The 18,545-nt window shown below is 31.2% G+C and overlaps 1 protein-coding gene across 4 annotated transcripts in view; it reads right to left on the bottom strand.

Annotated features, from left to right (window-relative positions):
• ASCC3 (activating signal cointegrator 1 complex subunit 3) overlaps positions 1–18,545 on the bottom strand; it is a 318,336-nt gene that overhangs the window by 132,009 nt on the left and 167,782 nt on the right. For all 4 annotated transcript variants that reach the window (XM_076003099.1, XM_012738813.3, XM_076003097.1 and 1 more), the window contains 6 exons: positions 13,101–13,292; positions 12,565–12,789; positions 6,138–6,257; positions 3,436–3,600; positions 1,663–1,749; positions 644–820 (listed from right to left, as the gene is read on the bottom strand). In XM_076003099.1, the coding sequence (XP_075859214.1) occupies positions 644–820; positions 1,663–1,749; positions 3,436–3,600; positions 6,138–6,257; positions 12,565–12,789; positions 13,101–13,292 (966 nt within the window). The remainder of the gene's footprint in view (positions 1–643; positions 821–1,662; positions 1,750–3,435; positions 3,601–6,137; positions 6,258–12,564; positions 12,790–13,100; positions 13,293–18,545) is intronic.

The following is an 18,545-nucleotide window of genomic DNA, read 5'->3' as shown; positions in this document are numbered from 1 at the left end:
TAACTTGCTTTACTTCACATGATGGCTTGAATACAAGATAAACACCTGCACATTTCATAAACATGGTATTTTTTAAAAGACATAAACTAAATGAGCTGTAGTGTAGGGAATAATTTTCTTTCCATCCTTAAGTTTTAAGTATCAACAATAGAGAGTAAAGATACTTTTCTTTTAAATCAGAGACTCATCACATTGAACATATGGTATGAGAATATTTACTAAGCTTTATTTAATGGTAAAAAAAATTGTTATTATTTCTAATATTTGGTGAAAACAACAAAGGTTCCGCGATCTTTTCTTTATACTTGAAATATTCTTGTATCATTGCATCTTGTAAGTAAAAGAAATAAACTTTATCATTTAAAGTAGAAAAAAGTCAATAGATACTGATATTTTAAAACTCTATAATGTAAACAATAGCAACATCAAAAAAAGCCAAACCAGCCACCAAATCCCACTTCCAGTCCAGATTTACAAGTATAGATTATGTAAAAGATAAATTATTAGAACTAGTTCTAAGATAAAATGGTACCTTGGTAGCATGTCACAAACCCATATACTCACAGTATAGCATAAATCAATTCCTTAGTCTCTAAAGATAAATAAGGATGAGAAAATGGAAAAGGAGTAAGAAGAGTCTTACCTGTGCAACATATGCAGAATCTGATATAAGGGAGAAACTATCCATCTCTCCTCGGCTGATGTAAGTTTGAAGTAAGATGTTTATTTTCCCATAACTATTCTCTACACCTCCAGGAGCTGAGAGTTCACAGAAATTGCTTAATAAGGCATCTAACTCCTCTATTTCCTCTTCTCTCACCTAGAAAAATCAATGCTTTTATAGGAATATTTGGGCTGATTTACTGAAATATTTTATAGTGAAATTAAACTACATTGCATGTTTTTAGAGTTTCCATTTACTATAACTCAATATTTTTCTTTTGTATAGCTAAATAAAAGTAATTTTTCAACAGGTAGCTAATAAAGTACAATATGAAACTATCTTGAGGCTGATACAATTACATTTTATTATTCATCACTGATATTAAAGTTGCCATTGACATATAAAAATTTGATACACCATAAAAATTAAATCCTCTGACCTCACCATCCTTCAATTGATGAGATTTCATTTTTTATTTGACCAGAGTAAAACCTCTGCCCAACTGCATTAGGGAAAACTTGAATTATCTTCAAATGCATTCATTACTGTCATATATTTTTATATGTTATAACACATTCATAGCTTAAAGCTGTGAAGTACTATGACTCAAAGTATTAAAGTTTTCACTGTTAATAAGATTAAATTATAATACAGGTACAGAAAGATTCATATTCAAGTTTTGAATAATGCATTTACTTTATATTTTCTTTAGTGAAACTTAAATTGCAAATAGGCCAAAATATACATACTACTACTGCAAAACCTATTTAAATTATTTGATTTAGGGTACAGAGCAAAGAATGATGTCAAGTATGACATATTATCAAGATCTAGAATAGTAGATGTTATTGATAAGTTAAAAAATATTGCTGATACTCCAAATGTAAAATACCATACAGCCTATACTGTTTCAGGAATAACAATTAATTATAAATTTTTATGAACAAATAAATGCATATATGTTGAATACATTTGATTCAAACTTCAAGTAATCTTACCTTGATTTGATCAAATTCTTCAGCTTTGGAGACTATAGCAAAGATATCACCTTCTGTTTTGTGAGCATCGAAGAGTTCATTAAAGGTCTACCAAAGTAAAGGTTATATTTGAGGAAAATAGAAAGTCCAAAATAATGTTTTAAATTAAAAACATTCTTAATTAATCTAACATTCTAAATTAAATCATACATTCTTAAAGAACATTTGAGTCCTAGAGAATGCAGTTATAACCTCTGTGGTATAGTAAGTATTTCAAATAATTGCCTTATAAATATCATCAATTTGTCAAGGACTGAAAAACATAATCAGCTAAGGAAGACCTTTAGAAGAAAAAAGATCAGTAAAATAAGTTGATGAAATCTACATTAGATATCTAAAAAAAATATGCATCATAATATTCTCATCTTTGCTTATATTCAGCATGGGCATATGGAAATCTGTAAAATTAGGCAACTCTAAGCTGATCATATACCATATAATATTCAGAGAGGAAAAACTAGAAAATATGTAACATGAAAACTCTCACAATATTATTAAAGAGGACATACATAAAATAAGAAAACTGGAAGTAAAAAAAATCAGTCAAAGACCATACAGAATGAAGACAAAGCTAAAGAAGGGTTAGAGTTCCTGGAAAAGAACTGCAAATAGGTTTAGGATGTAGTTTGGCAGCAACACACTAGCAAGTGGACAAATGGCAAAAGTTACTTGGACAAAACAGGTGAATATGAGCAGATGATGTAAAGAGAGAAAAGCTAGGGGAAATGTGTTGGCTTAAGGGACCACCAGATCACAGTTATGAGATATTATATGCTAAAAGATTTTGAAGAAACCTAAAATGTTATACAAATAGTTTACTTGGGAAAAGACAGGGAAAAGTTAGTAAGCATATGAAGGTGTTTTCTGAAACCTGTTATATGTATATGAAAATATTAAATAAGTATAAAACTTGATTTCATATAGGCCAAGGTTTCCATCCTTTTAAAGAAGTCTCATTTGAATGGTTTATTTTACTTTTTGCATTTTAAAAACAATTTTAAGTACAAAAATAATAACATAAGAAAAAATTAAAATTTTCTCTGTATAAATAGAAAGGATACGGGTAAAAATTCACCTTAACCCATTTCCCTCTCTTCAAATTTAAGTTTTAACATCACAGGTAATAACTTTCAAGTTTTTCCATGTATTAATATATGTATATAAACACATATGAAGACATACATATACCTCTTAAAATGTAAATATTAAAGTGGTATTATCCATCTTACAAAGAACTACGTTGAAAGGCAACAAGCAAGGCTACATAGTGAAGTCAAAATTACCTTTGAAACTCCCTTAAATTGCCTATATGGTACAGCTAGATTGACTTGGTCATTTTATTAGTTTCTTTTATACTTCTTTAGTCAGTGTTTTTTTCTCAATAACATGCAATGAATTTTCAACTTTTTATTCAAGGACATCATTTTACCATCACCTCCCACTTAAAATCATTTAGGCATTCATTCCATAGGTCTTACCAATATGCTTTGACTTAGGCCTGGGTGTGTCTACTGCTTGGAATATACTCATTGAACAGACGGCAAGGGGACTCTTACTATTTTAAGTCTTTTTTTCCCTCTCTTTACTGAGGGTATACTGTTGAATTCGTGTAAGTTGAATGCATTTTGGTCTTTTAGTTGGTTTTGTTATTTTGCATTAATAATATATTTTGAAGTCTAGAAAGTATTTGCATTAAAAATAAAGATACTGCATGTGTTCTGCTCAGTATAATACCTCGATGGTGTTGTATTTAATATAGTAATGGCTGGCGGTTCTACCCAAATCAGTTGAGGAAAAGTATCCAGTTCGCTCCTCAAAACGAATCATCTTTGCTTTGTCTAGTTTTCGTCCAACTTCAATGACCAACTGTTCTCGATGCTTTCTTAAACTTGGGTCAATCTACAGAAAAAAAAAAAAAAAACCCAAAAAACTGAATATTTCTTTAGGCAGTCATCACTTGCAAACATGTGTCCATTTATGGATATTAAATACTTTCTTGATGTTTTAGACCTTTTAATTATAATTTTTAAAATATATTTTTATACATTTAGGAAAAACTAGAAAAGATTTCATTCCATTAAATAAAGGAAGTTTTAAAAATTCTTTAAAATAATCTGCATATTTCTCAGATTCCAATATTTTACAATATAAAATTCTTATATATGACCTTATAATCTTTAAGATTATAAAGATTAGAAATTAGATATAAGAGAAAATAACTGTCTTCTTTCTCTCACCCTAAAATAAATAGGGATTTTAAATTGTCACACCATATTGTTTTATCAGTTATTTGGAGAAATGATAGCAAGATTGCTTTCCCCTGTCAAAATTAAGATATATAAAAATAAATGCTAAGTTATCCTTTAAAAAGTATATTATTACTGTTCTAACAGTTTTCTTAACTGCTGATGGGAAAACCAATTTTGCCTATAATAATAGAAGCAAAGTATGAAATAAAGCTGACAATGAATGTTTGTATAGTTTTGAAACTATTACTTATAGTCTTTTTCTAAGCAGAAATTATAATATTTAACAAAAGAAATTAATATTCTTGTTGGAATGTGTGTGCGTATAAATATATGTGTACACACACATGTACACCCACACATGCATACATGCCAAGTCCTGAAGATCATTCTCTGGTTATGAGCAGTAAAATGAAACAAGACCTTCAATGGAGAGTGGGAGAAGTATAAAAACACTTTAGAAATCTACTAATGAGTTAAAACTCCTATTGTTCTAACTCAGATCTGCATGATAGCTTATTCATGCACAAAATATAGCCCAAATAAATTTTAAACTCAGAAAAATGAGGCAAATGTAAAATCAACTGCAAGGAAGTTAAGATGAAGTCAAGAGTTTTAGCAGTAAATACAAAAAGTCTTAAATATTTGCTACAAGTTATATAATGTATACAGCAGGTTCATTTTATGAAAACATACTCATATATTTTTAAACCATTAAACTATGTTAAATTACTTGATTTGTGTTAGTTCTTAAGAGTTTCATGGCTATAAATTTGTATTGAGTAATAAAATCAAAACACATAAGTCAAAAAAAAAGTTTAAGACTCTCTGAACTGTGAAAGTTGTGAAACTATGTATTCTGGAAGGTCTTTATACTGGAAAATTATACAACAATGACTTTTGATATTAACCTATCTATTAAGATGTGTTTATCTTGTTCCAAGATTTGAGATGGCTTAGCCCATGAAAATACATGTTCTGTTTTGTTTTTCTTTACTTGCTCAGAAAATTTTCAGTGCCATTTTCAGTGCCACATTCTCACAATGCCATATTTATAATGAGAACAACTAGTGCCATATTCCTTAAAATGTGTAAGGTTACAGGTTATTATGGACTTATATTTCATAAAAGAGCAATGTGGCTATAAAAGAAGATATCCATTTGAAGACTAGCACATATTTCAACTGAGAACAAGAAAGATCATTGACTGTCATCTAGAGTAAAGCATGAAAACAATGATTTCAGATTAACAGCCTCAGAACTAGTTGCTGCTGCTGCTTTTCTTATTTTTTCCCCTCAGACCTTAAGTCTCAATTTTCCCATGGTAAGATCTACAGCATAGGGAAAAGCAAAATGAAAAGAAATTTTTAAAAAAAGTTGGCAACTGTTTTGACAATACAATGATATATATATTTATATATATACACACATATATGATCCAAGTTATAAGTAAATGAAGAAAAACTGTAATTTTGAGTTAAATTCAACTTCTTTACAAATTCTTCCTTAACACTAGTGAATATCCTTATGATGAAGGTAAAATAATGTTTTCATTAGACAACTGGATTTTACCTATAATTAGGAAGCATTTACAGTATCTAAAGCAGAGTTCTGAAGAAAAGACATGATCTCACTGAATCTTAAGCTACAATGACTACACAAGTTTAAAGTTCATGAGAAGAGCTGCCATCACATGCAACTAATAATAATTTTCATTCTATATATATGCACTGAATAGTATAACTGACTATGGCCCCCAAACTGTTAAGATAATAATTCAATGCTATTCTTTAATTTCAGAATTGGATTTAGAAAAGACTTGATAAGAGGTACAGACTGTATATAACATAAGCTTATTAGCAAAAATCCTCATGTCTGATTTATTCTAAAACTAAATTTATCATAGTTTAAAAATCATAGCAAAATATTAATCTCAAATGGCAATATAGCTGAATAATAAATTGATACTCAGATAAAAATGAACTTAGTAGCATCTGTGGGAAAAGATTTAAGTAATGAAAAATAATTACAAGAGTCCATTTAATTTTCCTTAGTATTTTCTGAAAAAGAGGAAAGCTGTTTTTCTTCTACATAAGGCAAGAGTAGCAAACAAATATTTATCCTCATATCATGAAAGAATTATAGAACCCAAAAGGTGGTTTGATTTTTTTTAATAAATGAGTTTTCTACCTGATAAGCCTTGTGACTGATGCCATATACTAATGGATTTGCTCTCATCCGTACATAAAGATAAGTGTAACTTATCCACTTCACTGCTTCTTCCACGTTAGTAACTGTTCCTAAAGCAATCTGCAAATCAAAAATATGACAAAAATTAAAGTAATGCATTAAAGCTGACATAAACACTACATCAAAGACCATTTTGTCAGAAGTGAACTTTTAAAATTACATCATTATGTGGCATTTAAAAGATGGTAAGCACAATTACTGGACATGACACTTTGCCAATTAACTAAAGTCAGTCTTGCCTCATCTAATTGAGAATAATACCTCAGAAATATGATCTTCCTGAAGTGAACTTACACAATATTATGGCATTTGATTATATTTCCCTAAACGGAGTTTAATTCTCCATAACATTAAGGACATTTTTTTGGCATGAATTAATTTTTTTCTTATTTGGTATTCACTTTACTGTAATTTCACTTTATGTGACCACACAACTAAAAAATTTAAATGTAAGTGCATCAGAATAAAACCAACAAAATATTGCTAATTCTGTTCCTCTTTATCTGAATTCTGTATTCCTTCTATCATCACAAAAATCACATAGGGCGTAATATTAGTTTTACTTCTAAAGATACCCATTTGTAGGACTGTTAATATAAACACACAATATGAATACAATGGAAAATGCATTCATTCATTTGTGCACAAAAACAAAAGAATTTTTATTGGGATTTATACATATTAATAACACACACACTTTAACAAATTCATATGGTAAAAATGGGGTGGTTTTTATTTTTATTGGTACACTTAACATAGCCTGTGGGGAAAAAATAGATACATAATTCATTTGAACCATAATAAACACTGGATAATTCTTTAGATTATATTTTGAAAGGAAATATAATTTTAAAAATAGCATTCTAATATAGCTTTGTCGTAAGTAAATGAAACCAAAGGTTAATAATTTAAAAACACAACAACATAAAAGCCCGGTATAATAAAGAAAAAAAAATATTAGATAATATCAACACAAAATTTCAATGAAAAGTTTCTTAAAAATATATTTTCTCAGCCAACAGATTTATAGATAGTAATTTTACTTTTACTTAAGGTGTTTTATTTTAAAAATTCACCCAAGTTGTGAAACTTTATAGCTGTATATTTTTTCCTAAATCCTTAGTTGAAAAATCTTTTTACCTCCTAATACTTTAATCAAAGGACAAGAGATGCTCCCTTACTAAATTTTAGGATGGAAAAAGAGAAAAAAACAAACCATTTTATTTTAGTACTAATATCAAAGAAGGTAAAAATCTTCATGCTTAATTTCTACATTATAATTTTTAGTTCTGTATAACATTTGTGAAATATGTGGATCCTTCACTGTCTTTAGTTAAAGACATAACAATATATTATTTTCATTAAAATATTATACTATTTATTAAATAAGAGAAATGACCAAAAGTAAAAATATGATATGTAAGATTCTGTCTACTTACTTTAAAATTCACACTAATTTATTTACAAATGGCTAAGCCATCTACAATATAGGAAAATATAGACATTTATTGTAAACTGTAAGGCTTTGCACAATATGAAGAGTAGCAAGAACTAAAATTGTGGCAATGAGGGAGTTGTATAACAATTCCTAAATATTTACAGGTAGGACAGCTAAACTTATTTTCTTGTTTTCTTAGGTAAATGAAACTAGTTTGATGATACAGCTAGGAATCTGATAGTCTCCTTCATTTGTGATTCCATTATTTGACAATCAAAATTATATTAAATCAGGACATATGACCTATATTCCCTTATGACTTTATGATTATGTTAAAATGACCTATTTTCCCTCATAACTTTATGGTATTATTTTTAAATAATATTAAACAACTTCTAAGAGTAGAAAATTTTATAAAGAATAAAATAAGCTTGCTATTATTTTTAAAATCAGACTTAGTAAATTAACATTAATAAATATCTATTTCTACTAGTGATAAGATTAAAGGAAAGGTGGAAGTAAGTGTCAAAGACTGGATCAGGTAAAGCAAGTTTTCTGAATGTTCACCAAAAAGGAAGAGAATAACAAGGAAAATAAATGTTATTTATGATGGGTCACCTTATTATGAGACTAATACTTGAATGCCACCTAGTGACAAAAATAAAAATTTACTTGTAAATATTTGCTGTCATCTAGTGGCTACTTGTACAGAGGTCTTTTATAAAACAAGTATTTTTTTTCATGGCATCTCTTTGAAACCTATTTATTCATCTCAATCATAGAGTAAGTCAGTAATAAGTTTGTATTATGTAAAGCATAATGTATATAATAACACATAAAGCATGATCCTTGGCCTCAGAAGGAGGTGAGATTTATGTAACTAATTAAGGTGACATGTATCAACCCACCATCCACAGTACCTAGAACGTAATGTACATTCAAAAATGCTTTTAATAAAAACATCTAACATGAAAATTACAAAAGTGGCATTAATATATAGTGTGACAGAGCTTTGTGGGTTTTTTTTTGTTTGTTTGTTTTTCATTTATTTATTTTTTTAAAATACATTTGTCTTGCTTTTTTTGACTTTTCTATATTAGGTCTGCTTGACTCCCATCATCACACACACATGTATCTCTTCTTGTTCATCCTCCCAATGTTATACAATCATTTCTTGATAAGAGGAAAAGAAAACCTATCCCAAATTTGTAATTTAGGAATAAGACTCAAGTATCACTTCACATCTAATTCACCTATTTAGACATTAGTCTTTAAAGTTAATTTTAATTGTTATTTTGGTAAGTATATCTTTAAAAACTGGTTGAAATCATATAAAAACTAAGCAAACATTATAATCATCATGAGTATGTATGTTGCATATCTGTATGTATGTATATGTATATATAAACTACTTTAGTAAATATAAAAACCATTTATGAAAAACCATTTATGCTACCATTCATTTATTTACTCAACTAAAATTTCAGTGCTGGCAATATGTATAAATGGTGCTGAGGAACTACCAGAAAATGGTAAGTGATGCTATCATTTACTGCATACTAACTTGGCACAAGTATTTATTAAATTTTTACAGCAATCCAGTGATAATATCCCAATTTTATGGATGAAAAATTAGGACATTTTAGGTGAAGTGAGTAGAATAACAGTCTATCTAGGGAAGAAGACCAGTTTTGGAGAATAACCAGAGCCAGAATTGGGAAGGTTGGGTCATACTTTGGAGGCCTTTAATCCAAGTACAAGGTGTTTGTACAACATCCTATAGAGACAGGAAGAACTCTCTCTATAAAGAACGTATGTGAGGTTGCAGAAAGATTAACATAAAATGTGAACTATGGGGGGCTGGCACACAGTAGGTACTCAGTAATGTCTGATGATTAAACTTTAATAAACCTCAAGCATGCTTCAGTGTTTCTCTGTGTAAAATTAAATGGCTTTATATAGGGATGGAATTTACAACCTTTCCACATAAGGATTATGAATTCAGCCACATAGGGCATCAATCAGCAAGGCTGTCTCATAAAATATTTATATTAAAATTATTACTTAATATAATAATTTCTCCAGTTCTTCTAAACTAATGGTTAGAATTGATATTCATGAAATCAAAATATTAACAGAGGCCAACATTCCTGATCTAGCATGACCTTTGTTCATCACTGTTACTGTAGAGTCTCATAAAGATTTTGGGAGTCTAAAGAATTAAAAAAATCCATTAGTTTAGGAACACATCACATATTCATTTTATAAACTAACTTCACACTTGATTTCCACAGATTATCAAATTTAATTTCACATTCAACTATAATTTAAGGGAGTTTGTTTCCCTTAAATTACAGGATAATTTACTTTAATAGGGAGCTATTCTAGTGACCAAAATATTAGAAAGTTTAGCAATGGCTATACTTCACTATATTAGCTGAAATTTTCAAAGTATGTTTTATTATCTGAATGCCATTTACATTATTAAATGGGATTATGCTGATAGTTGACATTTCTGAAAATGACATATCTAATAAGTACCTTATAACTATGTGATGAATTTATGGGCCATAATTTCTTTCTAATTTCTCAGGGCTTGCCCAAATAGTTTGGTATTCTATTGTCCCCAAGAAAAAGAGTTCCTTGAGGACAAGAGCAGTATTTTACTCACTTTGTATCTTCTGCATAACATCATCACCTTGTATTTATCACTTATAAAAAGCCATTAAGGACATTGTTTTTAAGTTGATTAAGATATAGTCTTCTTTGTCATGTTTTTTTTTTTTTTTAGAAAAACTGCATAAAATAAAAGAACCTTGTTTTTTACTGTGAGTTAGAGAAATTATGACTACCATTTTGGAAAATATTTAGTCCAGGTCTTAGAAGTCAAATGCTAAGTATTAATATAGGGAAATGTATTCACCTATAACTTACTACATTGTATATAAGATAATAAAAATGTATGCTATAATGGAAAGACCAGGTTTAGAGTTAAATAGATCTGAATTTGAATACTAGTTCCAAAAATTATAACTTAGAACTTGGGTCAGTTCCATATCTCTCTGAGGGTAATATCTCTTTAGCAGAAGTACTGAGAGATTCAGAGAATGTACATGAAGCACCCAGCAGAGTCTCTGGCATATAACTAACTGGTCCTCAGTCACTGCTACTATTAACTAACATTTTACAATACTAGCCTTTATTTCATTATAGACATTGTTGACCCAAGAACTAATTATTTAAACCATGCAATGATAGTAGGCAATAGGACTGAAATTAAGCTATAACAATATTTTTTTTAGAGTCAAAATTTATTTCCTTATCTTTTTAATTTTTGTGTAATTTTGCTAATAGAAACTAGAGGCTTTCATGCCTCTTTTTCAAACTTTCGATCATATCTTCCAAAACTTATCTATTCTTCTGAATCTGGACCAAGTTTTACCACCTTCATGAACAAAGCCTTTCCCGATAGCCTGGGGCCAAATGTATTTTCACCTTCTGCTGAATCCTTCTATAACTTATTATATTCTTTCCAATAATACTATTCTGTGTTTCCATGTCTTTTTTCTCCCCCTTTAGAATATATGCTTCTGAACCAAGGGAACTGAATAGTATGTTTTTCATTCTCTAAAAAAACGTATAAATAACATGAATAGAATGCAAGTGAAATTTCTATAAGCTGGATATAGGACTTGTACACAGTAATATTTGATTGTGAATATTTCATTTACCCATTTATTTAATATTTATATCCTAACTATTTTTAAAAATTACTTGAGTCCATTTTAAAGGTATTAAAGCAGTGGTCCCCAATGTTTTTGGAAACAGGGCCCCGTTTCAAGACAGACATTTTTTTCATGGATGGGGTGGGGTGCAGGGGAGGGTGGTTTCAGGATGATTCAAGCACATTACATTTATTGTGCAGTCAACCTCTCTGCTAATGATAATTTGTTTTGCAGCTGCTCCCCAGCGCTACCATCACTGCCTCAGCTCTACCTCAGATCATCAGGTATTAGATTCTCATAAGGAATGTGCAACCCAGATCCCTCGCAGTTTATAGTAGGTTTCCCACTCTGGTGAGAATCTAATGCCACCACTGATCTTACAGGAGGTGGAGCTCAGGCAGTAATGCAAGCGATGGGGAGTGGCTGCCCTGTTCATCTCCTGGTGTGCGTGCGACTGGGTTCCTAACAAGTCAGGGACAGGTGGGGTTGGGGACCATAGTATTAAAGGATACTGAAGTAGGAAAAGTGTTCAATACTAAAGCAATAATTAAAAATGACAAGAAAATAGTCAAACTTCATTTGAATATTCTACATATATATTCTAAACTGTAAGAATGTTTCTTTTCTTAACCAGTTGTTATCTAGGCCTCCAGGGTCTGTTACATAAATCTTAACAGAAGTTTCTCTGTCTCTCTGTTTCACACACACACACACACACACACACAATAAATTATCATACTTTTAGTTCAACTGTTATATTGAACTAAAAGTTCAATAGAAGTTGAACTGTCACATGTTGTATGACAGACTTATTCAAATGATCTAATAGAGATCAAAGAGTTCTATAAATTTCATGAAAACTTTATTAAAAACTTTATGAAAGTATAATACAAATATTAGTTTTTATTATTGCTATTTCTATTTCCCCAGTTTGCGTAGTTTTGGTTAGATTTCTGGTCTCTAACAAAGCCTCATAGTTTAAAAGTATAGTCTTTGAGCAATAAATTCTTATCAGTTATCATCTGCATTCTATACTGCTCTGAATTAATCAGCAATAATACCATTCACCCTATTTTGTCTTATGACTAATGGCATGAGCTGTACTCCTAAATACTACAAAATAGCAACTAACTCAAGCTTTATTTTACTTGGTCATTCTTAAAGCTGATGATTCTATTCCAATCTTTTACTCACGAGATCTTACCTCTGCATTTAGGTTATCTGCAAGGCTTTCCAGAAACTGACTCTCAATTGGGTTTTGTTGTGTGAGCAAAGTGAGGTAATGGCTGAGTTTGTCATGCGTTGTTATAATGATTCCTTCCCCAAATTTGTCAAATTGTGGTCGTCCGGCTCGACCAAATATCTGCATGACATCTAAAATTCCAAGGTCAACAAAGGAGCCTCTTTTTGCAGCATATATTTGTGTTCCCTAGATGAGGAAAAGTTAATAAAAATTTACATAAACACACACAAATATAATCCTGATGAGCTGAATACTGAAATTAGGCAAATATGGCAAGATCTCAAAAGTGTACTTTAACTAATCCTTTCATCATCCGTGATAGAGTTAAATTTTCACAATATAAACTAGATTCTTACTGGAGAAAATAATTCTGACCTTATATAAATAACATTCAAAGTCAATGAAACAGCCAAATCACAATATTTTTCTAAATAAATCAATCCAGAGAATTTTTTTAAGACACACAAATCCATGTGCAAAGGAAGGTAAGCTCTTACCTTAATAATAACAGCATGAGCAGGAAGATTGACACCCCAGGCTAATGTAGCTGTACAGACTAGGACTTTGATATGCCCATTAGAAAATAAGTTTTCAACCAAATTTCTGTCCTGCCGAAGCATTCCTGCATGATGAATACTAAAACCATCTGGGAATAATTCTCGTACTTGCTTATTTCTTGACTTTTGTACCTATAGTAGATGTCAAGAAAACATAAAAGCAGTTAAAAGGAATTGTTATTGAGTACTTATGTTGAATGAATTAATAAAAAAAGCATAAAATTATTTTTAAGCATCTTCAGTTATTATAAAGTCTTAGTATATAACACTTTTTGCAAAATCATAAAAAATTATGTCACTTATTTAAAAAAATAGGCAACACCAAAATATGACACAAAAGTCAAAAGGAATAAGGTGAAAAGCAGGTGTCACTTACATCCAGGTGTCTCCTCTTGCAATCAATCAGTATTACCTGTTTCTTATCCTTACAAAAATACTCTATTAAATATAAACATAAATCTCAGTGGCTTCCCAACTCCTTAAGAGTAAATACCAGAATCATTACAATGCAAGGCCCTACAAAAATCAATCATTCCCTTATACCAGCCACATTTTCTCTGAGTATGTTTTCTGACAAATTTATACTAACTTCAAGGTCTTTTCACTTTCTATTACAGACCCACTGCCTAGAAAATGTTCTCCCCTTCTACTGTGATCTCCATGGTTCTTTATGATTTTTCTCATTGCAGAGTCAATAAACTCAGCTTAGTTCACCAACAGCTGTGTTCTTGATGATCTCTGATAGGAAAGCAATGACCACTTAACTCTTCAACTTTAAAAGTGCTTTGAGTATACAGTAATCTTCTCTTATCCACCGTTGCACTTTCTGCAGTTTCTGTTACCCGAGGTCAATTGTGGTCCAAAAATATTACATGAAAAATTCCAGAAATAGACAACTCATAAGTTATAAATTGTGCACCATTCTGAGCAGTGTGATGACATCTTATAGTGTCCTCCTCCAATCTGCCCAAGACACGAATCCTTTGTTCAACATATCCATGCTGTAGACACTCCCTGCCCATTAGTTATTTAGCGACCATCTTGGTTATCAGATAGAGTGGGTGGTATCACACTTGTGAGTGCTTGTGTTCAAGTAACCCTTATTTTACTTAATAATGGCCCAAAACATGAAAGCAGTGATACTGGCAATTCAGATTTGCCACACAGAAGCCATAAAGTGATTCCTTTAAGTGAAAAAGTGAAAGTTCTTGACTTAGGGAAAGAAAAAAAACCATTATACTGAGATTGCTAAGATCTATGACAAGACCAAATCTTTTATCTGTAAAATTGTGAAGAAGGAAAAAATATAATAAATTCATGTTAGTTTTGCTACTGCACTTGAAATTGCAAAAGTTATGGTCACTGTGCACATAACAAGTGTTTAGTAAACATGGAAAAGATATTAAATTTGTGGGTGGAAAACATGGACAGAAATGTATTCTGAATGGTGGTCATCAGGTTGACTACTATCCATGGTTTCAGGCACCCTTTGGGAGTTTTGGTATGTATCTCCCATGGATAACGGGGACTACTGTACTAATAACCTCACTTCTAGTGTCTGTTCTTTGGCCTGCTCTGAGCTCAGATGTGGGATTTGGTACACTGATCTGCAATTTGTATAAGTATTACAGCAGAAAATATTAATATTACAAGATTGACTAAAGACTCATTACATGATAGAGAAAAATTTTCTCAGGTCACTTAGAAATTTAAACTTCTAAGGTAATAACAACTAATAAAATGATCTACGAAAATAGCGCTCCATGAAATCTGCTTCAATTATTTAATATTGATATAAAACCAATGTAATACATTAACACACCCCGCCATCTAGTGGTCAGCCAAGTAAATAACAACTTATGTATTTTGAGCCTTTTAGAGTCCAAAAACAAAATACATACATAACTTAACAAAAGATCATCTTCTTCATGTTTCAAGGGAAGTATATTATTTTATTCTTGTGTAGTGTGGTCATCCTGTTAGAAATTATTTTATACACATATTTTATGATTGACTACACTTGGATTATCACACTCAGGCTTCATCTTTTCAAACAAGAGATACTGTTTTTGTCAGTCTTCTTAAAGGAGCTCATAGGAATATGAGACAAAGTTTGTTGTGGAGTATTTCCTAAGACATAACAGAGCCCCTTCAGAGGCCAACGATAGGAAGAGGAGAAACATTTCAATTATTCCATTTCTTTTTTAATATTTAAGAGTGAATATTCAGAGCTAACAGAGGAAACTAAGAAAGACTGCTTAGAGGATATATTCTGTACAAATCATACTGCTGGACTGCTGTTTGTTTCAGGTAAAGTATGCTGTCTGTAGACCCCATGCATTGGAATATCCTGGTATACTTGTTATAAATGTAGACTCCTACATCAGACCCTAGTCGAGAGGATATGGCTAGGCCTGCTGGGGCAGCAGTGACACGGTAAGAAGCTAAATGCAGGAGTATGTAACTACAGTGAAGAATTTTCTTATAAAGTAGCAGGTGGACCTGGAATGCTGACATAGCACCTCCCACTCTGATCAGGTGGGCCCCACACTCAACTAGCTCCAGTGGCCACCAACTGGTGCACCCCTCTGGTCTCTGTGAGAAACTAGGAGGCTCTAGAAGTCACTTCTGTTTCATTTCTATTCTTGCACATACTGTGCATTATTTTTTTTTTTGAAAGACACAGGCAAAACATTTTTTTCACTTCTGTATAATATCATCTAAAACACTTATTGAACACTCATTGTGTGCACTGTTTTTTTATTGGTTCAGTACAACAATCTTAAATTAAGTCTGGATTATTTATCCATAACTATCTTTGAATCTGAATTTCTCATTTGTGGTCTAGCCTAGCTCACAATACAAAACTGGAATCCCTGAAGATGAGGCTCAAGCATGTATATGTTTGAAAATTTTATTTTAAAAACCATCATAGAGTAAAATTGACTATTTTTCCTATTTTAAAATCATTATACAGTAAAATTGACTTTTGGTGTACAATTCTATGAATTTTAACACATATATTGATTTGTGTAACCACAATCATAATCAGGCTACAAAACAATTCCTTTACCCTCAAAAACTTTCTTGTGCTATTTCTTTACAGTAAAACCCTTCCCAACTATCATCCCTGGCAACCATCCATCTGTATTCTATCCTTATATAGTTTTATCATTTTGAGAATGTTATATAAATTGAAGCAGAAAGTATATAAACTTTTGAGATTGGTTTCTTTTACCCAGTTTAATGCCTTTGAGATTCATCTGAATTATTACATATATCAATAGTTCATTTCTTTTTATGGCTGAGCAGTATTCCACAGTATGGATGGACATATAATAGTTTGTTAATCTAATCTCCCATGCAAGGATATTTGGGTTGTTTCCAGTTTTGGCAATTATTAATAGAACCTCTATGAACATTCATGTACATTTTGTATGTGTGTGGATATGTTTTCATTTCTCTAAAGCAAATGCCAGGAGTGGAACTGCTGGGTGATATGGTAAATATATGTTTAACTTCATGAAAACTGCCAAGCCTTCTCCAGTGGCTGTAACATTTGGCATCTGCATCAGCAATGTATAACACAGTTCCACTTCCTTTCCATGCTTGGCAGCACTTGATATTGTCATTATTTTTATTTTAGCCATTGTAATAGGTGTGCAGTGACATCTCATCATGGTTTTAATCTGCTTTTCCTTAATAGTTAATGATGTTAAATATCTTTTCATGTTCTGGATGTACACAGCTACTCTGCTCTTCAAGTTATTCTGATGACAAAAGTTTGAAAACTAGAGTTTTTTACAGAGGGATATTGCAGTGATATTTTTATCCATCTATACATAATACAAGTATATCATTTGACTTTATAAGACTACAATATTTAGTGCCAAGCAACCTAATATTCATTATTATACCAAATTATTTACAATCCTAAAAAAATACCTCCTAACAAATTTACGAAACATGATAATGACTAACAGAAAAAAGATTTCACTGTAAAGAATCAAAGAGAAAGACACTTAAAAAAGAAACATGTATTTATCGTATATTAGATCCTAGGAATACAAAAAAAATTTAAGACAAAATTTGACATTTGGATAATTTGCAGACTGATAAGGACCCAAATGATATTTCTATTAAATATGATGTATTTATGATAGAGGCATGCGGACAAAGCTGAAACTTTGTCATTTATGACAATGGTATTATGTTTTATTTGCATTTGTATTGCTAGCACCTGGCAGAGTGCCTTCTGAATAGCTATTACATATTTCCTGAATGAATGAATGAATCCTTGATCTCTTAGTTTTATAAAATAAATCTTTACAGAAAATGAGAAATGTGGGCCTTGAAGGACAAGAGATAGACTGCTAAATGGGGAAAGGTAAGCAGCAGGATAAACAAACAGAAGCTGGGACTAGTGAAAGAGCACAGTGTTTCCAGAAGGCACTCTGTTCAGAGGGTGTGGTGCAAACGCAAGAAAACTAAGGTGGAAAGGAAAACTGGGGTTTATACTGTCTCAAGCATAGCTAAAACAGGAGCCAATTAAAATTTTATAAGCAGTATCATATTTGTTGTTTAGAGAGGTAACTTCACAGTTGTGCTAAGACCAGAGGCTAGATGAACAAAAATGGGTACCCTACAACAATCCAGGTGAGAATATGGAGGCAGAGAAAACAGAGATAATCACACAAAGTCAAAGTGAAGTTGACTATGAGGCAACCAAGACTGGGTAACTGTTGAGAAAGTGGGGTGAGCAGAACATGAAGGAAAAGGAGTTATAATTGTTTCAAGTTAAGCCTTGTCTTGGTGCACTGAATTTATGATGGGGAAAACAGGATGAGAACTAATGCTGTGCTTTAGGCTAGAGACTAAGAAGTCAGAGCAGATCCTATTTGGGGCATGAGTTTAAAGACATCCATTATAAAGCCTTTGACTTTTATTCTGAATAAATGGGAAGCCACTTAAGGTTTTTGAGCAGGAGAGAAACATGGAGACCAGCTGGGTAACACTATCACAATATTTAGGGTAAGATGTGATTGTGGACTAGACCAAGTGTAAAACATCTGATATATACATATGTCTTACCTTGTTTTTCTTAAACAAGGAGAAATTTAAATTGCAGAAGTTTAAAAATCAGTGTAAACATGACAATACATACTTATAGGACAGAGTAAAATTGTGCTCTCAGAAAACATCATACCTGAAAATACTTATGTGACTAAATAAGAATAAATGAAAAAATTAAGCATCTCACTCAAGAAGCTACTAAAATATAACATATCCAAGGAAAGAAGAAGGAATGGACTAATAAAGTTAAAATGGAATATGATAATTTTTAAATTGTGATATTAAGAAATAAACATAAATACTCTTATTTGA

This window comes from Microcebus murinus, chromosome 5 (genome assembly GCF_040939455.1).
Source record: "Microcebus murinus isolate Inina chromosome 5, M.murinus_Inina_mat1.0, whole genome shotgun sequence".
Lineage (NCBI taxonomy): Eukaryota > Metazoa > Chordata > Mammalia > Primates > Cheirogaleidae > Microcebus > Microcebus murinus.
Note: the sequence above shows the minus strand (reverse complement) of the source record. Positions and strands in the feature narration are given on the sequence as shown.